The 25,260-nt window shown below is 42.4% G+C and overlaps 1 protein-coding gene and 1 long non-coding RNA gene across 7 annotated transcripts in view; one reads left to right on the top strand and one right to left on the bottom strand.

Moving 5' to 3' along the window:
- Nucleotides 1-15,069, top strand: part of LOC123567518 (uncharacterized) — a 40,377-nt gene extending 25,308 nt beyond the window's left edge. For both annotated transcript variants that reach the window (XR_012420272.1, XR_010579409.2), the window contains exon 5: nt 13,846-15,069. This is a non-coding gene — a long non-coding RNA (uncharacterized lncRNA). The remainder of the gene's footprint in view (nt 1-13,845) is intronic.
- EIF4B (eukaryotic translation initiation factor 4B) overlaps nt 1-22,064 on the bottom strand; it is a 35,242-nt gene extending 13,178 nt beyond the window's left edge. For 2 of the 5 annotated variants that reach the window (XM_074006938.1, XM_074006939.1), the window contains exons 1-9: nt 22,024-22,064; nt 19,878-19,924; nt 12,125-12,262; nt 9,743-9,951; nt 8,666-8,782; nt 6,810-6,864; nt 6,043-6,177; nt 839-964; nt 566-739 (exon numbers count right to left, since the gene is read on the bottom strand). In XM_074006938.1, coding sequence (XP_073863039.1) covers nt 566-739; nt 839-899 — 235 coding nt within the window. In that variant the 5' untranslated portion in view covers nt 900-964; nt 6,043-6,177; nt 6,810-6,864; ... (3 more) ...; nt 19,878-19,924; nt 22,024-22,064. Of the gene's footprint in view, nt 1-565; nt 740-838; nt 965-6,042; nt 6,178-6,809; nt 6,955-8,665; nt 8,783-9,742; nt 9,952-12,124; nt 12,263-19,877; nt 19,925-22,023 lie in introns of those variants that run through there. The other 3 variants (XM_005570958.5, XM_005570960.5, XM_074006937.1) reach the window with 2 other exon arrangements.
- Nucleotides 22,065-25,260: the final 3,196 nt, after the last annotated feature.

The following is a 25,260-nucleotide window of genomic DNA, read 5'->3' as shown; positions in this document are numbered from 1 at the left end:
TTTTTTTTCCATTTTTACTGTTTATTCAATAAATTTTAACTGAAAAAATCTATCTGTGAAGGCATATGAGATGAAAGGAATTCGACTGCTGTATTTCCACTGATGTCATCCTTAGCCAATGCTTTTTTTTTTTTTTTTTGAGACAGAGTCTCACTCTGTCATCCAGGCTGGAGTGCAGTGGCGCGATCTCCGCTCACTGCAAGCTCCGCCTCCCGGGTTCACGCCATTCTCCTGCCTCAGCCTACCGAGTAGCTGGGACTACAAGCACCTGCCACCACGCCTGGCTAACTTTTTCTATTTTTAGTAGAGACGGGGTTTCACCATTAGCCAGGATGCTCTCTATCTCCTGACCTCGTGATGCGCCCGCGTCGGCCTCCCAAATTGCTGGGATTACAGGCGTGAGCCACTGTGCCCGGCCAGCCAATGCTCTTTCTACTATGCTTTGCTGCTTCCTGTACAATGTGCAAATTATATCTGTGCCCAACTCAGTGGTTTGTAACATAATCACAAATTTTCTGTAGTTTTCCCAGTTTCTGCTCCATGTAAGTAAAAAAAAAACTATTACCTCTGTCATCGCGCCTATAATCATCCCGAGAGTAATCATCTCTGGAGCTCCACGACCGATCATCCCGTCTGTCGTATCGGTCTTCATAGCGGTCCCCGCCTCCTCTGTAGTCATCATCCCTGCGATACCCACTGCCAAATGCTCTTCTGCCACTGCCTATCCGGGAATCATAGCCTGTAAACATATCCCAAATTATAATCATCACAGCAGAGAGAGAAAAAGAAGCAAAAAAGTTACTGAAAGAACAATTCAACATAAACATTTTACAATTACCTCTATCATAGTCTCTGCTGCCTCGGTCATCATAGCGATCCCGGCCACCATATCGATCCATATCCCGGCGTGGGCCATCCCGATACCCATCCCGATACCGGTCTGAATCATAACGATCTCGATACTCTAGAGAAAAGAGACAAGTAACACCATCCCCTTTCCTCTGACACCATTAATAGAAACACGGTAAGCTATCAGACCAGTTTGGAAGAATTTGTGTTTATTTAAATTTTCTATCTGATTTCTTCAAAAAGTTTCTCAGGTGAAATAAATGTTGCTCAGCTAATAATCTGGGAAGGGTGGGTTGGAAATAAAGAAAATCCCTAAATATTCTATAATGAATTTCCAGAAGGAGAAAAGGTTTATATGCAAAAACAAAAAACAAAACAAACAAAAAAACCAAAGTAAGCACAAGACACTAAAACAACACAGTTGGAATCTTCCATGTGTGATCCCAAAGACCACCTATTTTTTAATTAAAAAAATTTTTTTAGCTGGGCGTGGTGGCTCACGCCTGTAATCCCAGCACTTTGGGAGGCTAAGGTGGGCGGATCACGAGGTCAAGAGATTGAGACCATCCTGGCCAACATGGTGAAACCCCGTTTCTACTAAAAATACAAAAATTAGCTGGGCGTGGTGACGCGCACCTGTAGTCCCGGCTACTTGGGAGGCTGAGACAGGAGAATGTGTGAACACGGGAGGCGGAGGCTGCGCTGAGATCACACCACTGCACTCCAGCCTGGCGACAGAGTGAGACTACGTCTCAAAAAAAAAAAAAAAAAAAAAAAAAAAAAATTTTTTTTTTTTTTTTTTTGAGAGAGTCTCTCTATGCTGCCCAGGCTGGTCTTGGACTGCTGGGCTTAAGCAATCCTCCAGCCTTGGCCTCCCAAAGTGCTGGGATTACAGGCCTGAGCCATAACAACCAGCCACAAAGACTATTTAAGAGGCAAACAAAATGAGAAACAATATATGCAACATATGACTAACAGGACATAATTTTCTATTGAAGTTTAGGAGCTTTAATCAATTTCTGCACTGCTGATCATAATTTTAAACAGTACAAATACACTTTGGGAGGCTGAGGCTGGAGGATCGTCTGAGCTCAGGGGTTTGAGACCAGCCTGGGCAACGTGGCGAAACCACAACTCTATCAAAAATACAAAAAATCAGCCGGGCATGGTGGTACAGGCCTGTGGTCCCAGCTACTTGGGAGGACGAGGTGGAAGGATCACTTGAGCCAGGGAGGCAGAGGTTGCACTGATCCAAGATTGTGCCAAAGGCACTCCAGCCTGGGCAACAGAGTGAGATTTCTTCTCAAAATAAATAAGTAAATCAATAAATTAGTATAAATACTGAAAGTTGTATTAGAACTATGCATGAAAAGCTTTGAAGTCATGTATACCCTTCTTGGCCAACAATTTAATTTCTTGAAATTCATCCTGAGGAAATAACTGGATATGTGATAAAGATACATGTACAAAGACATTCGTTGCAATGTTTGTTATAAACTATATTTTACACACACATGTGCATTTCAGTATCAGAGGAACCTAAATACTAGAAATCTGTATAAAGAAATGTAGTAACTCAGATAGCAAACTGGGTAGCATTAAGTTGTCTGTAAAAGGGATAGCTGCTATTTAGCTCCAGTTGACTGTTGCTAGGATCTTCCAATTTTCTGAGAGAAGCTGACAGCCCAGATTTTTATGTTAAAAAAAATAAATCTGAATTTCTAAATATAAATTAAATAACTTAAAAAACCTACAAATATTTTATAAGGCTGATTAATTTACATACAGGGGCCAAACAGGGATCTTTTTCTTTTTTCTTTTTTTTGAGACGGAGTCTCCCTCTGTTGCCCAGGCTGGAGTGCAGTCGCACAATCGTGGGCTCAATGCAACCTCTGCCTCCCGGGTCCGAGTGATTCTCCTGCCTCAGCCTCCCGAGTAGCTGGGGTTACAGACACCCGGCACCATGCCCGGCTAATTTTTTTTTTTTGTATTTTTAGTAGAGACGGGTTTCACCGTGTTAGCCAGGATGGTCTCGATCTCCTGACTTCATGATCCGCCCACCTCGGCCTCCCAAAGTGCTGGGATTACAGGCGTGAGCCATCGTGCCAGGCCAGGGATCTTTTTCTTGTGGCTACTGTCTTTTAAATATAAATAATGATTTCATTTTGGAAACCACATACTTTTTACTGACCAGACATAACATTTCCCAGTATTATAAACTTTATATATTAAAGAACATGCTAATGTTAGTAAAATGATTATAGAAATGATCTAAAACGGACACAAGAAAATCAGCCCTGTGTTTATTTTGAAATGTGGTTTAATTTCTGCAGATGCGATTTACACTTGATTTTATTTCGATAATACTGAAATTATGATAAGCTTGCATTTATTGAGAAAGCACAGATCCACATTGGAGAAAAGCAGCACATGCTATTACTGACATTTCACAGGAATACTTAGTGTAATACCCCCCAACACCCCTCAGGGTTCTGTTTTTGGCCTAATGCTTGGGATAGGAGTCTCTGGATCTTTAATTCAGGTTAACTAAGTTGACTTTGGGGCAGCTTTGGATAACAACAGCACACTCACTCGTTATCCATCCTGCTTGCTCTAAATTCAAGGTTTCAGGTGAGAAAAGTCATGCCCCTGGACTCAAAACAGGACCCTTGGTCTGACTGTCTGCTTTTTCTTTCAAGAGCCATTTCTTCCTGTTAACAATAGAATCTCTTGCATAAATGCTGAAGTTAATCACCTCAGGTAGTTCTCCCCAAGGCTTTGTTGTGTCAAAGTCATGTAAGAAGTCAGATATAAACTTGCTGATTTACCCTTCTTTCAGACCTATGACCCATTCTTCTTCCTTCTACATCTTAAATGGTTAAAGACTCTCCTCTAATAGGAATTATATCCCTTATTGCTTCCTCAATTATATTTAGTACAAAGCTCAAAAGGTACCTCACAAAATTAAAATGCTTGTGGCTGGGAGTGCTAGCTCACACCTGTAATCCCAGCATTTTGGGAGGTCAAGGTGGGCAGATCATCTGAGGTAAGGAGTTACAGACCAGCCTGGCCAACATGGTGAAACCCCATCTCTACTTAAAAATACAAAAATTAGCCAGGTGTGGTGGCATGCATCTGTAATCCCAGCTACTCAGGAGGCTGAGGCACAAGGAACACCCTGAACCTGGCAGGCCCACTGCACTCCAGTCCGGGCAACAGAGCGAGACTCTGTCTCAAAAAAACAAAACAAAGAGCTTTTAAATTTAAGTTTTTCTGTTTTTACTTAAACTATTTCAAACATATAGAAAAGTAAAGAAGCCATTATAAAAAACTTATGAACCTATTACTTAGGTTTAGTGAATGTCATATTTTGCCATGTTTCAGTTTTTTGTTTAAAAGAAATATGTTACAGATGTAACAACAGAATTTTCCCTACCCCCACCAACAATCACAAGGGTGGTTAAAATTACCATGCACAGCTTTATATTTTTTACAACTTATGCATTAATACTACATGGTATTGTTTTCAAATTTATACACAATTTTTTTCCCCTTAATGTAACAGGTTTTGAATTTTATCCCTGTTGTTATCTTATTATTTGATTACAGACAAAACACTAATTTATTTTTACTAGCTAGTAGCTTCTTTCCATTTTAAAAATAATTAGTGTCGTCTATTTTTGTGTATTTTAATAAAGTTGCATAATTTTCCCAATAAAGGTTTTTGTTAAAGTGATGTATATAATTAATCTCTACTCCTACCCCATGATATTTCCCACTCCCCTATCTTTCTGCACCCCAACTATTTAATTATTCACACACTCTCTTCCCTCCACTATAATAACATATGCCCAATAAAGACAGGATTTTCTTGTTTTTGTTCACTGCTGTATCTTGAGCATTTAAGTGAATCAATTTTTATTAGAAAAAAATTACACTGCTATATCCTTGTTCACTGCTATATCTTGAGTATTTTTAAAGTGAATCAATATTTTTATTTTAAAAACTTACATTTTAGGCCAGGCGTGGTGGCTCATGCCTGTAATCCTAGCACTTTGGGAGGCTGAGGCAGGAGGATCACCTGAGGTCAGGAGTCCGAGACCAGCCTGACCAACATGGAGAAACCCCATCTCTACTAAAAATACAAATTTAGCCAGGCGTGGCGGCACATGCCTGTAATCCCAGCTACTCGGGAGGCTGAGGCAGAAGAATCACTTGAACCTAGAAGGCGGAGGTTGTGGTGACCTGAGATCATGCCATTGCACTCCAGCCTGGGCAACAAGAGCGAAACTCCGTCTCGGGTAAAAAAATAAAAAAAATGTATTTTAATTGTTTGCTACAAGCATATAGTAATGCAACTGATCGGCTGGGCACAGTGGCTCACGTCTGTAATGCCAGCACTTTGGGAGGCCAAGGCAGGCGGATTATGAGGTCAAGAGATCGAGACCATCCTGGTCAACATCGTGAAACCCCCATCTCTACTAAAAATACAAAAACTAGCTGGGTGTGGTGGTGCACGCCTGTGGTTCCAGCTACTTGGGAGGCTGAGGCAGGAGAAATGCTTGAACCCAGGAGGTGGAGGTTGTAGTGAGCCAAGGTCGCGCCACTGCACTCCAGCCTGGGCGACAGAGCAAGACTCTGTCTCTTTCTGATTTCAAATAGCTCACTTTGTAGAATGTGTTGGGTTTTTTTTTTTTTTTTGGAGACAGGGTCTCGCTCTGTCACCCAGTCTAGACCTCCTGGGCTCAAGGAGTCCTCTTGCCTCAGCTTGCTGAATAGCTAGGACTGCAGGTGCGCACTACCACATCAGCTTTTTTTTTTTTTTTGGTAGATAGGGTTTTGTCACCCAGGCTGCTCTCAAACTCCTGGCCTCAAGCAATCCACCTGCCTTGACCTCCCAAAGTATTGGGATTATAGATGTGAGACACCATGCCCAGGTTGGGTTTCTTTATAAACAATTGTCTCCAAAAAAAGAGAAATGTCTGTCCCTTTCTTTGGTTAAGTTTCTAAATAAAATTATTAATTTGTCAAATTTGCTTTCTGCATCTATCAATTCTTTCAGATATTATCCAAAATTTTTCTTAATCTGCTTTCCCCCCTCTATCTGTTAATGTGATCATCTGTAACACATTTGGCCTATTACTAAATAGCCTCCCAAAGCACAGAAGAAACTAACTTCATAAAAACACTTACTGTCTCCAAAGCTATCATCACCTCTTCTAGGTGGGTAGTCATCAAAGCTGTCTGTAGCAGGACGAGCCCTCCAGTCTGTATCTGTTTTGTCAGAATCCCGATTTCTATCACGGCCAAAAGAACGATCATCCCTGTCTACAGATACATTAAAACAAAAACCGTAAGTTAGCTCATAAAAACTTTGCCCGATGTTTCTCACACATAGAAAAACCCCACTTGACCGTATTTTTCACTTTCACATCACACTGTCATCCCAGTTACCTCAGGCCCCATAAGTACATGCTCCAATTCAACCCGAGTGGTTCTTTTCCTCCCATTTTTTCCTATTGATTTAATGCTTAGCTATCTCAAATTCTGCATAGGCCAGGAGTCCGTGAAACATATACAAATTAGGTCCCCTTTGTGACCAATGTGCTGTTAGGCAGATAATCTATTTATCATCTATTTAATGTTCATCTAGATCAATCAGGCTTTTCAATCTTGACATGCATTTTGGGCTGCATAATTCTTTGTTGATAGGGACTGTCCTATCCCCTACAGAATTAACCCCTGGATTCTACTTATGTCAGCAGCACTCCCTCCAGTTGTGACAACCTACACTGTCTTAAAACATTGCCAGAAATCCCCTGTGGGGCAAAACTGATTGAAAACTGTTACTGTAGATTCAGGCAGGCCCACCACTACCCCTATTAAAATTTTCTGGGAAAGGATGGTTTGTTGTCATCCTAGGACCATTACCAGTCAGAAATCTCTACCAGTTTCCTTACCTTTATCCTGTGCTTGATCAGCAACGTCCACTCGAATTCTCCTGTTACCTAGAGACTGAGAGCATAGGACCATATTAACCAACCTTTTGCCCCATTATGCACAAATCCCTTGAGTGACCTTGAACGTCTGGGCATAGCAGAAGCACTAGGGGAAGGAAGATAAAGGAGAACACTGTAATCTAGCTAACACTCCAATCTGTGGGCTAAAGAGTCCTTTATAAAGACTTAAAAATTCAACAAATTTAAGCTGGCTTTGAATATTAGGTCAATTATCATACTACTTTTACAAAGCTTAATTTCACAGAACAGAATTAACTTTTTAACGATCCAAGGTAATTTGTCAAGTGTAGTAAATTAAAAACAATCCTCACATAACTAGCTGAATAAAAGGCATATTTGGTGCCACAGCAATTATTTATCAAAATTTATAGAAGCCAGGTGCAGTGGCATGTACCTACAGTCTCAGCTCTTTGGGAGGCTGAAGCGGGAGGATCACTTAAGCCCAGGAGTTCAAGTCCAGCCTAGGCAATATAGCGAGACCCTGTCTCCTAAAAATAAAAACACCCAACACATTTATAGAGCCCCTACTAGTACTATACACCAGCAAAATTGCATAAAGCATGCTTTGTCTACAATCTTAGGTTCTTTCACTCAGTATTACCTTTGGATAAATCAGTTCTTCCAGAGATACCCTCTGACTTCCCTTTCCCACATCATTATTTACACACTTTGAACCCAATTAATTCTACTGCTGATTTTTCCTCATTTCATAGTAGAATCTACAGTTGAAGAAGGATAACAATGATTTTTAGTTAAAAATACCCAAAACTATATTAAACACCACTATAAATCTATGAAATCTTTAGTAACAAAGTAACTCTTAAATATGCACCACAACAATATATTAAGTAATAGTTCATCTAGTAAGCATCAATTAGTTAACAACTGCATGGTATTCTTTTTCTTATCCAGACTGAGTAAGGTTAGAGACCACTAAAGTTAATAAAATCTAAAAATAATCCAATAAGAGTAACTCTGGAACAACATTAGACCTTCATATGCATTTAAATTTAACTAAGTACATTAATTTTTATCTCTATTTCACGCTGATGACAGATTATGATGATGGTAATTATGAGGCAGCAAAACTATTTCTAAGAGGTGTTGATTTCAATCATGTCATAGGGCAAATTAGGACTTATGGCACGAATTATGGCACAAATGGCACTAGAAATTGCCTTATCAATAAACAATAAGGTGTTTTTGGAGTTAAAGGAGGAAAAAAGTCTTTTTTCTTCTGAGATATAAGCCTCTCAAGTTCTGGGACAGGAAAATATTTTGTAGAGAGTGTTGACAAGCAGAAGGATTGGATATTTGTCTCTCTCCTATAATATATTCCTTTGTAGGAAATGTTTCCAAATCCTCTTAAATGAACAAAAAATACCATTACAACACTTCCCTGAAAATGAGATATGCCTTTCAATACTAAACAAATTTGATTTTTCTATTTGCCTTTATCAGGTCAGATTACTCTGAAAAAGTCATAGGAGTTGAGGCAACACTATGGGTAAACCAATGTGAGACTTTTTTAGAGACATGGTGTGTGGCGCGTTTCTTCCACAATTTTCCACCTAAGTACCTCTTCTAAATTATTGGGGCCTACTGAATTTGCTGAAGTGTGACTTGCTAAATGTTGAATGTTAAGTGATATACTGTTAAATAATGCAGGCCTTTATTTGTAGATATGGGAATCTTTGAAGTGAGCCACTCACTCAACCTAAAAAATATCAGTTTGATAAACAAACACGAGATTTGTGAACTTACACCCCTCATATCCCCACTCTTATTTTCTTTACCTCTTCATTGAGACTCAGGGCACTGAGCAGGGAATCCAGGTCCTCAAATTCAGCATAACCAAAACCTTTCAACCTCTCTGGATTGCTGGGTTCACGTGGTAAACGCACTGCACTGATCTGAAGGAATAAGAAACAACAAAGTTTCCCAACGTTCTTCATTTGCCATTTTTTGAGAGGAGTACAAAAGCATTACTGTATGTGCATGAATTTTTATGAATACACAAGAACATGGTTGTCTCAGGAGGAAAACTGATGCAGAGGGATAGTAGAAACTTTACTAAATGCCCTATTATACCTTCTGAATTTTGAACTATATGAATTTAACCCTTAAAAGAAATATGAATTCAGGCCAGGTGCAGAGGCTCATGCCTGTAGTCCCAGCACTGTGGGAGGCTGAAGCAGGTGGATCATCTGAGGTCAGGAGTTCAAGAGCAGCCTGACCAACATGGTGAAACCCCATCTCTACTAAATATAAAAAATTAGCTGGGCATGGTGGCACATGCCTGTTATCCCAGCTACTTGGGAGGCTGAGGCAGAATTGCTTGAACCTGGGAGATGGAGGTTGCAGTGAGCTGATATTGCACCGTTGCACTCCAGCCTGGGCAACAAGAGCGAAACTCCATCTCAAAAAAAAAAAAAAAAAAAAAAAAACCAAAAAACTAAATTATATATATATATATATATATATTTTTTTTGAGACAGAGTCTTATTCTGTCACCCAGGCTGGAGTACAGTGGCGCAATGTCAGCTCACTGCAACCTCTCCCTCTCAGGTTCAAGCAATTCTCCTACCTCAGCCTCCCGAGTAGCTGGGATTACAGACGTGTGCCACCACGCCCAGCTAATTTCTGTATTCTTAGTAGAAGAACACAACATTAGCCAGGCTGGACTCGAACTCCTGACCTCAAATGATCCACCCACCTCTGACTCCCAAAATGCAGGGATTACATGTGTGAGCCACCATGCCCAGCCTTAAACTGTATTTTTAGTTGTTTAAGAGCAACTGCTGATTCCACAATTAGTCTTTTTTAGACACTATCCTCAATATCTAGTTAATTATTACAACTTTTACACTTACATTTAATCCTCTAAAGAATTCCTTAATTGACTCTTCTGTCACATCATAGGGTAGGTTCCCTAGAAAAGCAGTGTAGGGTGGCGATTTGGGAAGACGGCTCCGGTCGATATTGGGTTCCCGAGCAGCCCGTGGAGCAGTGGGAAGGATGGAACGGTCAATTGGAGGCGCCCTGTACACATCGTCATCATTACTGTGCCACGTTGTTGAAACTAGGATAGAGGAATGAATACAAGAATTAGAAGAAACGTCTCTCACTACTGTCATAGAACAAGAGGACCCATGTTAACTGCCAAATATTAAACATGCTATACAAGGAAACAGACAAAAAAAAAGTGGGGGTTCACTAATAAGGGCACTTTACAAAAAGAAGATGCTTCTGAGATTAATTATGACACCTCAATCCTTATGTAGCAAAGAAATACTATTCCATAAATGTATGGAATTATTCCATAAATACAACTGTTCATGGAATATTACTGTGTGCCAGCTACTTTATATTAATTATATCCCATCTTATCTAACAGTCCTATGAGGTTGTCCCCCATTCTACAGAAAAGCAAACTCAGATTTCACATAGTAATTTGCCCAAGGTCACAGATGGTAAAGCTAGGATTCAAACCTGGGTCCCTCTTACTCCAGGTGTATTTAACGACTACTGACAACTCTCATACTCCTAGTGGCGAGGCTGAAGTGAGTATTTTTCTGCATGGTCTATCCTCCCTTAAAAACAATAAGCCCAGCTCGGTGGCTCACGCCTGTAATCTCAGCACTTTGGGAGGCCAAGGTGGGTGGATCTGACGTCAGGAGTTTAAGACCAGCCTGACCAATATGGTGAAATCCTGTCTCTACTAAAAATACAAAAATTAGCCAGGCACGGTGGCGCGTGCCGGTAATCCCAGCTACTTGGGAGGCTGAGACAGGAGAATTGCTTGAACCGGGAGGTGGAGGCTGCGGTGAGCCAAGAGACTGCACCACTGCACTACAGTGTGGGCGACAGAGACTCCGTCTGAAAACAAACAAAAAATACAACAACAACAATCTTTCCCTACAGAACTGTCCATGAATTTGTACTTCAGATACCAACACTTATGGGAAGTACGACCTATATAAAATTTCCTGTTTTGGCTGGGTGCGGTGGCTCATGCCTATAATCCCAGCACTTCGGGAGGTGGATCATGAGGTCAGGAGTTCAAGACCAGTCTGGCCAAAATGGTAAAACCCCAACTCTACTAAAAATACAAAAAGTAGCTGGCGCGGTGGCAGGCACCTGTAATCCCAGCTACCCAGGTGGCTGAGGTAGGAGAATCGCTTGAACCCCAGGAGCAGAGGTTGTGCTGAGCTGAGAGTGCGCCACTACACTCCAGCCTGGGCGATAAGAGTGAGACTGTATCAAAAAAAAAAAAAAAAAAAAAATCCCATTTTTAGGAATTATGAGAACAGGTCACAAGAAAAATTATTCTTTCAGCATGCAATAAAAGATTTTCAGGAAAAAAAAATGGTAATGAGATTTATGTCATACCTGGTAATTATAAAAAATAGCTCCTGATTATTTCTGGTGACTCCCTGAAGGTACAGAACTTGTCCAAATGACACTCAATGACTCTTCTTTATTTTCCCACCATAATTAGTGTTCTCATTCCTCTTCCTCAGACCAGTTTTGTTTACCCAAGGACACTGATTTTATACTAATAACTCCTAGAATTAATTATTCCTTGGCTCTGAGTAACCATAGCTAACAGATTACACTGAAACATCACTTTTTGTTTTTAATTTTTTTGAGATGGAGTCTCGCTCTGTCACCCACACTGGAGTACAGTGGCATGATCTCGGCTCACTGCCACCTCCACCTCCCGGGTTCAAGCAATTCTCCTGCCCCAGCCTCCCGAGTAGCTGAAATTACAGGCACATGCTACCACGCCCAGCTAATTTTTGTTTTTAGTAGAGACAGGTTTTCACCATGTTGGTCAGGTTGGTCTTGAACTTCTGATCTCACATGATCTGTCTACCTCGGCCTCCCAAAGTGCTGGGATTACAGGTGTGAGCCATTGCGAGCAGCCTGAAACATCACTTTATGAGGACCCCATAGAATTGCTTACTTTTAAAATGAAGAAAATGAGGCCCAAAAGAATAGTAACTTAAGAAGTCTGTTAGTGCAAGAGCAAGAACTATCAAAGCTCTCTTAAATGACCACTTCAGTCTTCACTGCAAAGTCTGATAGCCCAAACCTCAGAATAAACCTTAGATTCTACAAAATATGTAAGATTTCAGGTGCTAAAAAATGAGTAAGTTCTTTTCAGATTACAAATGATGTGAATTATTATGTAATAGGTTTCCTCTAGAAAATAATAAACATTCCAAACATGATGACAAAAGAAAAATTACCATCTCCTTCCAGGTCATCCGTTTCATCAGCCCAGCTGACTGGTTTGGAAACATAGGTGCTTCCTCCACCAGTACCCCCATCCTCAGCCAGAAAGTCTGTTAGGGAGATAGTCTTCCCCTTCTTATTCTTCTTTTTTGCTGTTTTAAAAGGCAAGAGAAAGATTATTCATCAATACCCAGATATTTACAGGGCTGTACAATGCAATATTGTAAAACGTTATTTTCAAAGAAAGTAACATGGACACTCCTCAAATGGTTAAATTATGGCATTTCCATGAAGGGGTACTATACAGACATAAATAAGGAGAAAGCACAATATAATGGTACAAAAAGAAGAAGTGAACAATAAGAAATTTAAAAGTTGCAGAATATCTATTATGTGTAAACACATGTTTACGTATGGAAAAGGGTCTGGGTGTTTGAGATACCCCCTGGAGAGTATGTTTGGAGTGTGGGGGCAACCTTTTATTTTCTACTATATTCACTTATCATTTGAGATCTTTAATTTTGTAAGTACTTCTATTCAGTTACTACTTTCACTGCTCCTTGGATAAAAAAGATGAATAAAAATTCGTATCTCACATAACACATTCTGTATGGCAGTTCTGAAGATTGTTTGACACTTGTAAACAAACCATAGGAGGAAGGAATCACAACTATCCTTTTTCTTTTTTTTGAGACAGAGTCTTGCTCTTGTATCCCAGGCTGGAGTACAATGGTGCCATCTCGGCTCACTGCAACCTCTGCCTCCTGGGTTGAAGAAATTCTCCTGCCTCAGCCTCTCGAGTAGCTGGGATTACAGCACCCGCCACTATGCCCGCTAACTTTTTTGTGTTTTTAGTAGAGACGGGGTTTCACCACGTTGGCCAGGCTGGTCTCAAACTCCTAACCTCAGGTGATCCACCTGCCTCAGCCTCCCAAAGTGCTGGGATCATAGGTGTGAACCACCACACCCGGCCCCATTTTTTTTTTTTCTTTTTTGGGACAGGGTCTTGCTCTGTTGTCCAGGCTGTAGTGCAGTGGTGTGGCCACGGCTATCTGCAGCCTCAACCCTCCCAGGCTCATGCGATCCTCCCACCTCAGCCTCCTCAATAGCTGGGACCACAGAGGTACACCACCATGTCCAGCTGATTTTTACTTTTTTTTTTTTATTCCCTATGTTGCCTAGGCTGGTCTCAAGTATCCTGGAGGATCCTAGGCTCAAGTGATCCTCCTGCCTCAGTCTCCCAAAATGCTGGGATTACAGGTATGAGTCATGGTGCCTGGCCACAACTATCAATTTACAGAAAAGGAAACTAAGTCTCAGAGAGGTTAAGTGAAACACTAGATGTCTGTAAAGTTACAGAGACATTAGATGGCTAGGCTGAAGATAAAACCCAAGTTTTTTTCATACGAAGTCCAAGGTTCTTTCTATATACCAAGGTATCCTTGCCTCTCAGCAGCTTATTCTATGTCAGATTATCAAAACCATGGTAAAACGTACTGCTATTTGTAGTGTTCAAATGGTAAAAGTCGTATTTCCTAGATCTCTCTGCCCTCTAGAAAAAATGTCCTTCTCTACTGTAACAACACTGCATATGAGGATATAATGCTAAAAGGAAAACACAAGAAAACCCTAATAACCAACACATTTAAATGTTTCCCACCATTATGGAATACTTTGTAATCTCCAAATGGTTCAGCTTAGCGAACTGACACTGCTCTTTCTTTTTGGTCCTCAGAACTTCTGAGAAGTTACCACCAATCAAGAACTAATTCAGAAGAGCGGAAGGGACTCAGTAAAGTTCCAGAACTGGCCTGATAGCAGACACTACATGATTAAGAAAAAAGCAAGCAGCTTTGTTGTAAAAAAGATTGGCTTCATGGTTTTTATAATCACGAATTTCTCCTCCATGTTCCAACTGTCACCTGATTTTTAATCCAAGAATATCAAAGTTGATGTACCCCTTTGTTTAACTGAAGGTTGCTTTCTCAGTTGGTATCTGCCTTTCTTTCAAAATTCAACTTTCAGGAAATAAAGGTAACCAGTTTGCTATGAATGTTAACACACAGCCTTCCGGACACAATCGGAACCTGAAGTATTACGGTCTCAACGTGCAAACCAGATGAACCCGGCTAAAATAATCAAAGTTGACCACGAACATGGTATTTTCCATATCTCTCAAGTGACTTAACATTAATCCAGCTCCGAAAGTATCGTTTATGGTCAACCAGATCACATTTTGAATCCATCCTACTTTTTTTTTTTGAGATGAAATCTCGCTTTGTCATACAGGCTGGAGTGCAGTGGTGTGATCTTAGCTCACTGCAACCTCCGCCTCCCGGGTTCAAGTGATTTCTCCTGCCTCAGCCTCCCAAGTAGCTGGGACTACAGGTGCGTGCCACCATGCCAAGCTAATTTTTTTTTTTTTAGTTTTAGTAGAGACAGGGTTTCACAGTGTTAGCCAGGATGGTCTCGATCTCCTGACCTTGTGATTGGCCTCCCAAAGTGCTGGGATTATAGATGTGAGCCAACGCGCCTGGCCTGCTTTCTTTTTCTTTTCTATTTTTTTTTTTTTTTTGCAGTGGTGCAATCATGGCTCACTGCGGCTTTGACCTTTTGGGCTCAAGCAGTCCTCCCACTGTAGCCTCTTGAGTAGCTGGGACTATAGGCATGCACCACCATGCCCAGTTAATTTTAAAATTTTTTGTAGAGGCGGGGGTCTTGCTACGCTGCCCAGATTGGTCTTCAACTCCTGGCCTCAAGTGGTCCACCTGTCTCAGCCTTCCAAAGTGCTGGGATGAGATGTGAGCCACTGCACTTGGCCTTATTCCATAGCTTTCAAAGAATACAGTTATGCAGATGTTGGGTCTCATAGCACTTTTATTGCTGCAGCTCATATGCAAAAGTTTTTTTTTTTTTTTTTTTTGAGAGAGAGTCTCACTCTGTTGCCCAGGCTGGAGTGTAGTGGCACCATCTTGACTCACTGCAACCTCTGTCTCCCAAGTTCAAGTGATTCTCCTGCTTCAGTCTCCCGAGTAGCTGGGATTACAGGCACGTGCCACCAAGCCTGGCTAATTTTTGTTATTTTTAGCAGAGACAGGGTTTCACCATGTTGGCCAGGCTAGTCTTGAACTCCTGACCTCAAAGGATCCACCCACCTCGACCTCCCAAAATGCTGGGATTACAGGAATGAGCCACTGTGTGCCCAGCCTCATATGCAAAGATCTACGGGAGAGTTTAATAAGCTAACATGAATAAGACATGAGGTAAACCACTTATAGTGCCTGGGCTTATTTTAGACTTTTTCATATCATTTAATTCAAAAATAGAGTCTGGGATTAACATGATGCTAGCTAGATATCCTTACCCTCATGGGGCTTAATCTGGTATCATCAGCTAATATCCAATTATTAACCTGTCCTTCCACTGGGAGGATAAAAATAGAACTGGTGGTCAGTACAATGAGGTCAAGTTCAACATAAGAACATAACAATCTGAATAAGGTATCCCTTTCCTCTTTGTTCTATATACGTATCTTCTACCAAAACAGCAGAATGTGGAATTAATCTGCCCTTTAGTCCGATTTGGCTTAAATCAACTTTGTAGATCAGTTTCTCAACTCTTACCCCTTGACTCCTTTGACAAACAAGTTTCCTCTTTAATGTTATTTGAAATTTCCAAACAAATTAAATATCATGACTAAAAAATATTAAAGGCACTTTTAAATCTTAGAATGTCTTTTCAAATCACAAATCTCCCCCTCCTCTGATTGCCACCCACTCCCAGGCCCTCTGGTTAAGAAATTACTGTTGGACGAGTCTTTTTTTTTTTTTGAGACAGAGTTTTGCTCTTGTTGCCTAGGCTGTAGTGCAATGGTGCAATCTTGGCTCACCAAAACCTCCATGTCCCAGGGTCAAGCAATTCTCCTGCCTCGGCCTCCCGAGTAGCTGGGATTACAGGCAGGCGCCACCACACCTAATTTTGTATTTTTAATAGAGACGGGGTTTCTCCATGTTGGTCAGGCTGGTCTCCAACTCCTGACCCCAGGTGATCCTCCTGCCTCCGTCTCCCAAAGTGCTGGGATTACAGGCGTGAGCCACTGCACCCCAGCTATTAGATAAGTCTTAAAAAAAAAAAAAAAAAAGGCTAAAATTCCGTACAAGATCTTTAACTTATTTAACTGCAGCAGCAGCATTGACTCAGTCACAACATGAACAGCAGGTTTAAAGGAATTAGCCCTTGAAAAGCAAAATCAATAAGCCTAAAGTAGGTGCCCGTGTTTGTTCCACTCCATTTCATTCCAGTAACTGAGAAAAGATGTTATCTAAATCCTCCATGCCCTTTGCTCCCCCAATACCTAGGCCCATTACATGTTTAGATATCAACAGTGTTCCCTCTGCCTTATAAGTAAAGCACTGTTTAATGCTCCAGGTTTATCAATCCTTTGCAATTCGACAATGAACTGGTCCAATTCTTTAATTTTCTCTAAATCTTATGTGAACTGGTTAAAAAGGTAACAAATCAATCACCTCACAAAACAAAACGTGTCCCAATTATTTATACATGGTCTACAGTGGGGAAAAGACACCACCAGCTCTTTATATATCCATACAGGTTTAATAGAAGATCTTAAAAACGGAAATATTGCTAAGTCCAGAAGCCCTTAAACAAGAGACAACACATTCATGGTTTTCTTAATAAACAGAATTTGTTATAATAGACACTAAAATAAATACAACCTACTTCTTAACTCAGAGTTTCTCTATTTCAGCACTACTCATATTTTAGCTTAGGTAATTTCTTGTCATGGGGCGATCTTTAGCAGTATCTCTGACTCTCCTCATTAGATGCCAATAGCAACCCCCGAACCCCATTCCACTGTGACAACCAAAAGCGTCTCTGGACACTGCCAAATGCTCTATGGTGGGATGGGGGTTTGGGATGAAAGACTGTCCCTTAGTTGAGAACCATGTTCTAAGTGATGTTTCACTTCAATGAATAAAAAGATAAATGAAAAGGAAATGTTAGTCCTATACAAAGGACTTTTCTTTGGGGGTGATAAAAAGGTTCTGAAATTAGATAATAATGATGGTTGTACATCTCTGAATACACTAAACCCCACCAAATTGTACAGGGCCTTGCTGTGTCACCCAGGCTGGAGTACAGTAGTGAGATCATGGCTCACTACAGCCTTGACCTCCAGGGCTTAAGCAATCCTCCCACCATAGACTCCCAAGTAGCTAGGACCACAGGTACATGCCACCATCCCTGGCTAATTTTTAAAAAAATTTTTGTAGAGATGTGGTCTCACCATGTTACTTAGGCTGGTCTTGAATTCCTGGGCCTAAGTGATCCTCCTGCCTTGGCACCCCAAAGTGCTGGGATTACAGGTGTGAGCTACTGCACACGGTCCAAACTGTATACTTTATAAGGGCAAATTTTATGGTATACAAATTACACTGAATAAAGCTATTATTAAAAGTGAGTTCTGCCAAATTCTCCATAATTAAAGGCTACTTTAGGCCATGCGTGGTGGCTCATGCCTGTAATCCCAGCACTTTGGGAGGCCAAGGTGGGAGGATCACCTGAGGTCAGGAGCTCGAGACCAGCCTGGCTAACACGGTGAAACTCCATCTCTACAAGAACTGCTTGAGCCCAGGAGGTGGAGATTGCAGTGAGCCGAGACCATGCCACTGTACTCCAGCCTGAGCCACAGAGTGAGACTCTGTCTCAAAACAAAAACAAAAACAACAAAACAACAAAAAAAGCTACTTTAAATAATGAATTAATGATTAACAAATGTTTCCCTAAATCAACAACATTGTATAAACACAATCAATCTACCCAAATAGAATGTCTAGAATTAGACTAATTACATTGGTGTTTAAAGCCCAGCCATGAAAAGACATTTCATGCAATGTAATATCATAATATTTCACCTTCACCTTTACTGCACTATATAGATGCTCCCCGACTTTATGATAAGACTATCAGGATAAACCCATCTCAAGTAAAAAAAGCATTTACTATCCAGATAAACCCATTGTAAAGTTGAAAAGATCCCAATGTAAACCACCCTTTGATTTAGTTGGGGATTGGGTAAGTTTAGCATGGTAGAGATAAAGACTAAGTCAGAACTCATAAGCTCCACCATCTTGACTCCCGTACAGATTCAGTTTCATGACCTCTCTGTGCCCAATTACTTCATTTTGACACAAGAAGATGCCATACTACCTTTTCCTTATCCCTCCAGGGATACTGAATTTGATCATTTACATAATCAAAGTAAGTGCCCAATGCATGCCATACTAACCATTACACAAAATGGGAGACAGGAGCTACACAAATTCAAATTAAACTTCTTGATTTGAGTACTTTCCTACTATTGGGACCACAGCAGTATCTACTACAAATTTAAGAAACTGGCTCATAAATGTACATAAGGCAAATCTAATTACAAATATGCACTTAAAATACCGTACTCATCAGTTATTTCCTCTACCATTATGAAAAGAGAATTCCAGAATGTTTTGAGATGAAACATACCTCTTTTTTCAATGACATTACTTAGAAACACTGCTTTATCTTAACTGACAGTATTCTGTATTGGTATTTAAACTTTCAAAAAGAGTTTTAGTTTTAGCCTTCTGGGTATCTTATTCCCAGAATAACATATACATGATGGAGGATGGAATTTGAAACTGGGTAATCTATAAGCAATATATAATGGCAACCCTTAAAACCATTTTACTGTGAGAGTTAGCAGTGTATGAAAACAACCACTGCAGAGCATCTTCTCCCTATAAAAATAATCAAATGAGATGTCACACAGGATGGCATTTTGAAGCATTATGGAAATGAAAGGCCTGTGCATGAGCTTATGTATGTTATTTCCAATTTTAAATTTTTTTTTTTTTTTGAGACGGAGTCTTGCTCTGTCACCCAGGCTGGAGGGCAGTGGTGCAATCTCAATTTACTGCAATCTCTGCCTCCTGGATTATAGGTGTGAGCCATCATGCCCAGCCCAACACCCCGCCAATTTTTGTATTTTTAGTGGAGACTGGGTTTCACCATGTTGGCCAGGCTGGTCTCGAACTCCTGTTCTCAGGTGTTTTGCCCACCTCGGCTTCCCAAAGTGCTGGGATTACAGGCATGAGCTACTGCAACCTGCTCAATTTGAAAGCATTTTAAATGTTAAACTGTATCAAACACATCTGATTCCCTCTAGGCAAGGGGAGAGCAGACAAATAATGACCACTTTCCAGATAAAGAAACTGAGATTCAAGAGGTAACTGGCTTGTAACAAGTCTACTAAAGTAGTCACAATGAAAATTTAAGAGAAATGAAAAACTTCGTATTTTTAAGACTTTTTTTTTTTTTTTTGAGATGGAGTCTTGCTCTTTTGCCCAGGCTGGAGTGCAGTGGCACAATCTCGATTCACTGCAACCTCTGCCTCCCAGGTTGAAGTGATTCTCCTGCCTCAGCTTCCTGAGTAGCTGGGATTACAGGCACGCGACACCACACCCAGCTAATTTTTGTATTTTTAGTAGAGACAGAGTTTCACCATGTTGGTCAGGATGGTGTCCAACTCCTGACCTAGTGATCCGCCCGCCTCAGCCTCCCAAAGTGCTGGGATTATAGGCGTGAGCCACCGCGCCAGGCCTTGAAGAATTCTAAGAAGCAAAGCAAGAAATTAAGTGTACTGGCTCAATGTATCAAGTTTCTAGGAATTCAAACTATCCTCATTCTATAGTTAGTTCTGAGACCTACCTTAGTTCTTGAAGGTCAATAATGGATCACACTGGAAACTGGTATTGCTGCAAAGAATTTTTTGGTCTCATTTAACAGTAAAAGAGGAATAATGAAGTTGTTTTATGTATTTTCACACAGAATACATAACATCCATTTCCCGCATCAGGGAATACTGGTTACTTCACAAAGCCAATGTGACTGGAAAAGAGGGGCGGGGAAACCATCCGATAAACCCCAGATTCCTCAAGGGCAGACTGAAAGACGTGACTTGTGCTCAAATACCAGTACCAACTAAAAAGATTTACTGAAGTGAATTAAAGGAGATGAGGGTTTTCAAGGGAGTGGAGTAAATATGGAAGAACAAGAAAATGGGACGGCACTGAGTAAATCCCTTTAATCAGTCTGGATTTCCCTCAACTTGGTAAAACAAAGGACATAAATTGCTGGCACGTCTTCCGCCTCTAAAAAAAAAAAACGAAAGTTAAGAAAACACAAATTTTCTTCACTAAATTACTAAACTGTTAAGGTGGCAAATCCAGACCAAGTAAGTACTTTAAGCAACGGTTAGTTTAAAATATATTTAGGACTTGTACTAGCCCACTGGAGAAAAAAATTTGAACATTTTTGTAAACTTCAGATGCTTTAGGGCAGCGTCCTAAACTGATGATGACACCTTGATACTTTTAAGTTGCTGAGGAGTCTCAAAGATTATGAGCTTGCTCTGCCAGCTGAGAGCAGTGTGGCCTTAAATAATATTCCTCAGCTGGGAAATACCACCAGCTCTCTGCAGTACCTCAGGATCAAAGGAGACAACAATGCACAAAAGTGCTTGGTCAACTGTCAAGTGTTACACCAATGAAAGATCTTCAAATGCACCTCAAATTTCTCAACATTTTCCAAAGCCAACCATAACCCTTAGCTTCTTTGTAACAGAGATGATGAATTACCGGGTAAGAAATGAGCACCCAGAGATGGAAGTTCAAATAATGTTTTCAAGAATGCAAGGTCATGCCAGAGAAAACAAACTATATTCCCCAAACTAAAATCAATGCTACAAGATGTTGGGTCATCACTGCTCTTACAGGCCCATTAGATATGTAAGTAGACTTGCAAGGCAACCTCCAAGGTTGTCTAAAGAAGTAAGCAACTCCAGTCACTAGTAATACATAAAGTAAGCAACTCCAGCCACTAGTAAGCACTATCTTAAAGTACCTGCTGGTAGTTGTACAGTTACCTTAACAACAACAACAAAAAAGCTGAAATCTCCCATTGGAGCTATCCACATTCAACCAACATGGAAGCGCCAGAAGAGAAACCTGATCCTTGCATATAGCTGCGCTGAGTAAAAACGCCTCCAACTGAGTATGAGAAAAAAGCCTAGAAGGAAATCCAGGTGCACACCCGTGCTTCCCAACACGTGGGTGCACCACACTGGGTTCCCCACCCCCCAATAGCACCAACCTCCAAGCCTAACACACATACCCTTGGAAGAATACAGGCACAGGGCCACACTCTAGAAAGGGAAGAGACAACCTAAAAGGACATAAAAAGAGCGCAACACAGGCGCGTTAAAAGCTTCCCATCTGGGTTCTAGCGCAAGGACTGACGGCGCGCCCGTCTCCACTACCCTCGTGTCTCCCACCGCGCACGCGCACCACTGCCTTCCCCCGCCCCTCCACCGACTCGCGCTCGCGTTCCAACTGCTCCCCCCACACTTATTCCCCTGCCCCCGACTCCGGTCCGCTACAGCCTCGCGCCTTGGAGACGTAGCCTAATGTGCACTCGTCCGCGCAGCAACCGCCTCCTTCCTTCCTCCACGCCTTCACGTGGGCACGGTGCTTCACGTCTACGAAAAGGCCTCGCACCACCCGCACACCTTTCTGCGCCTCCTTCTCCAATTCAAGCCAGAGTCCACCATTACTGCCTATTCCAATCTCGCGCAGAAAGGGTGAAAAGAGTGTGAGGGGGAGGGGAAGGTGTCCTTCCCCTCCCCCCCAAACATCCCGAGGTAGTAACCTAACAGGGCTACGCCGCCAGCCTGCCGCAGCCCTCAATTCAGAAAGGAACCGGTGCCAGCAGTTCCCCGACTTCAGGAAATCAGTGGATCACGCTCGGAGGGGGGTTTCCGAGCCCAGTCCTTGGCCGCGCTCGGCTGCTCGCTCACCTGAGGCCGCCATGTTGGGAGAGGGAAAGAGAACGCAAAGGACCCGGATGAGGCAATCACGTGATTATAGCGGGCGCGTCGGGCTAGGAGACTCGAAGCTGGGAGGGGGCGGGGAGGTGAGGACGGAGACAGGAGGCGGGGCGGCGCTGCTCTAGGTTCGTAAAGCTGCGCGGCGAGGTGGCACGGCTTCCGACGGGAAGACATGCGCGACATGTGGCCAAAGGGGTGGGGCCTGGGTTGTCGCGAAACCCCTCACGCTTTACGTAGGGCTACACGCGGGCGCGGGGCTGGGGTTGAGCCCTGGCCGGCCTCGTGATGCATAGACTTCCTGCCGGAAGAGTGACGGGAAGGGTGGGGCTTCGCTGCTGGTTCCGCTTACTCTGCACCGAGCCGGTGATGGGTGTGGCGAAATGGATGTTCTGAAAGGGAAGAGTCTGAGTTTAACGTACTTTTTTTTTTTTTTGAGACGGAGTTTCGCTCTTGTTGCCCAGGCTGGAGTGCAATGGCGCGCGCGACCTCGGCTCACTGCAACCCCCGCCTCTCAGGTTCAAGCGATTCTCCTGCCTCAGCCTCCGGAGTAGCTGGGATTACAGGCGCCCGCCACTATTCGCTGCTAGTTTTTTGTATTTTTTAGTAGAAACGGTATTTCACCATGTTGTCCATGCTGGTCTTGAACTCCTGACCTCAGGCTGTCCACCGCCTCGGCCTCCCAAAATGCTGGAATTACAGGCGTGAGCCACCGCGACCGGCCTAGTTTTTAAAAGCCACATCAGAAATTACTGTTTATTTATTTTTATTTTTTGAGACAGGGTCTCGCCCTGTCGCCCAAGCTGGAGTGTAGTGGCGCGATCTCGGTTCACGGCAGCCTCAACCTCCGGGGCTCAAGCGGTCCTTCCACTTCAGCCTCCCGAGCAGCTGGGACCACAGGCGAGCGCCTCCAGGACCAGCTAATTAAAAAAATGTTTTTGTGTGGAGACAGAGTGGCGGGCGTGGGATGGCGCTGTATCTCCCTATGTCGCCCGGACTGGTCTCGAACTCCTGGGCTCAAACATTCCTCCCTCCGTGGCCTCCCACAGTGCCGGGATTACAGGCGTGAGTCACTGCTCCCGGCCAGAGTTTGTTTTCAAATTACTTTTTGTAAAGGCAAAACAAATCGAGCGTCTTGTGTAAGAATGGCTTTAATGAGGCATGTTCAGACGGAATAAGAAGGTAACAAATGCTGAAGACTTAATTCCCATGGGCTTTTACCTCATTTAATGCTCCAATTTACTGACTAGGTTTAGTCAAATTTAGGCCTTCAGGATTTCTGAGACTGGGGCTATTCATGCTTCCCCTAGCTGATGTTCCATTTCATTCATTCAATGAAAATTTTTGTTGCTCACCGTGTGCCAGGCACAGACATTTGTGGGTACAACATGGAATAGAACTGTCCCAAAAGGGGTTATATTCTAGTGGGGGAAGGACAGATATATAAGCAACTAATAAATAAAATATTACAACAAGTATTCTGTGAGTACTTAAAACAAGGTGGTGTAATGAAAAGTGATTGGGTGCAACTTTAGATTGCCTGTCAGAGGAGACCTCTGAGGAAGTGACATTCAGACGGAGATTTTTTTTTTTTTTTTGAGACGGAGTCTCGCTGTGTCGCCCAGGCTGGAGTGCAGTGGCCGGATCTCAGCTCACTGCAAACTCTGCCTCCCGGGTTTTTACGCCATTCTCCTGCCTCAGCCTCCCGAGTAGCCGGGACTACAGGCGCCCGCCACCTCGCCCGGCTAGTTTTTTGTATTTTTTAGTAGAGACGGGGTTTCACCGTGTTAGCCAGGATGGTCTCGAACTCCTGACCTCGTGATCCGCCCATCTCGGCCTCCCAAAGTGCTGGGATTACAGGCTTGAGCCACCGCGCCCGGCCGGAGATCTAAATTATAAGCTGCCAGCACTGGGAATGTCTTCTGAAGAGGTTTAGGAGAAGACAGGATGCGCAGATGGGATTGCTGCAATATGGTGAGGGCAGGGGAGGGAAGCGTGGTACAGGATGAATCCTGAGAGATAGGGGCTGGATCATGTGAGACTGTGTAACCAGGTTTAGGAGGTGTTTGGATTTTGTCTCAAGGGGATTGGGAAAGTATGGAATGATTTAAAGCAGAGAAATGTCATGACTTGAAATAAAATTTTAAAAAGGATTATTTAGTATCCTGATGTGAGTGGTGGTTACATGGGTGTATATCTAGAATTCATATACTTAAGATTTGTGTACTTTATGTAAGTCACGCGTTAATTAGAAAAAAAAGAGATTACTCAGGCTGCTGAATGGAGAGTGCAGTTGTCAGAGGCATTTGAACCAGAGCAACTCCTTGAATAGGGCTGGGTAAAATAAGTCTGAGACCTACTGGGCTGCATTCCCAAAAGGTTAGGCATTCTTAATCACAGGATGAGATAGGAGGTCAACACAAGTTATAGGTCACAAAGACCTTGCTGATAAAACAGCATGCAGCAAAGAAGCCGGCCAAATCCCATCAAAACCAAGATGGCGACTAAAGTGACCTCACTGCTCGTTATATGCTAAATATAATGCGTTAGCCTGCTAAAAGATACTCCCACCAGGCCTTGACAGTTTACAGATGCCATGGCAATGTGAGGAAGTTACTCTATATGGTCTAAAAGGGGGAGGAACCCTCAGTATGGGAATCGCCCTCCTCTTTCCAGGGAAGGCATGAATAATCCACCCCTTGTTTCACATAAAATCAAGAAATAATTTAAGTATTCTTAGTCAAGCAGCCCGTGCTGCTGCTCTCTGCCTATGGAGTAGCCATTCTTTTATTCCTCTTTCTTTTCTTTTTTTTTGAGACAGGGTCTCACTTTGTTACCCAGGCTGGAGTGTAGTGGCGAGATCATGGCTCACTGCAACCTCCCGGCCTAAAGTGGTCCTCCTACCTTAGCCTCCCGAGAAGCTTGGACCACAGGCACGTGCCATCATGCCCAGCTAATTTTTGTATTTTTTTTTTGTAGAGATGGGGTTTCCCCATGTTGCCCAGGCTGGTCTTGAACTCCTGAGCTCAAGTGATCCACCTGCCCCAGCCACCCAAATTGGTGGGATTATGGGTGTGAGCCACCATGCCTGGCCAATTCTTTTTTTTTTTTTTTTTTTTGAGATGGAGTTTCACTCTTGTTTCCCAGGCTGGAGTGCCATGGCATGATCTCGGCTCACTGCAACCTCTGCCTCCCAGGTTCAAGCAATTA

The sequence above is a fragment of the Macaca fascicularis genome, chromosome 11, assembly GCF_037993035.2.
Source record: "Macaca fascicularis isolate 582-1 chromosome 11, T2T-MFA8v1.1".
NCBI lineage: Eukaryota > Metazoa > Chordata > Mammalia > Primates > Cercopithecidae > Macaca > Macaca fascicularis.
Note: the sequence above shows the minus strand (reverse complement) of the source record. Positions and strands in the feature narration are given on the sequence as shown.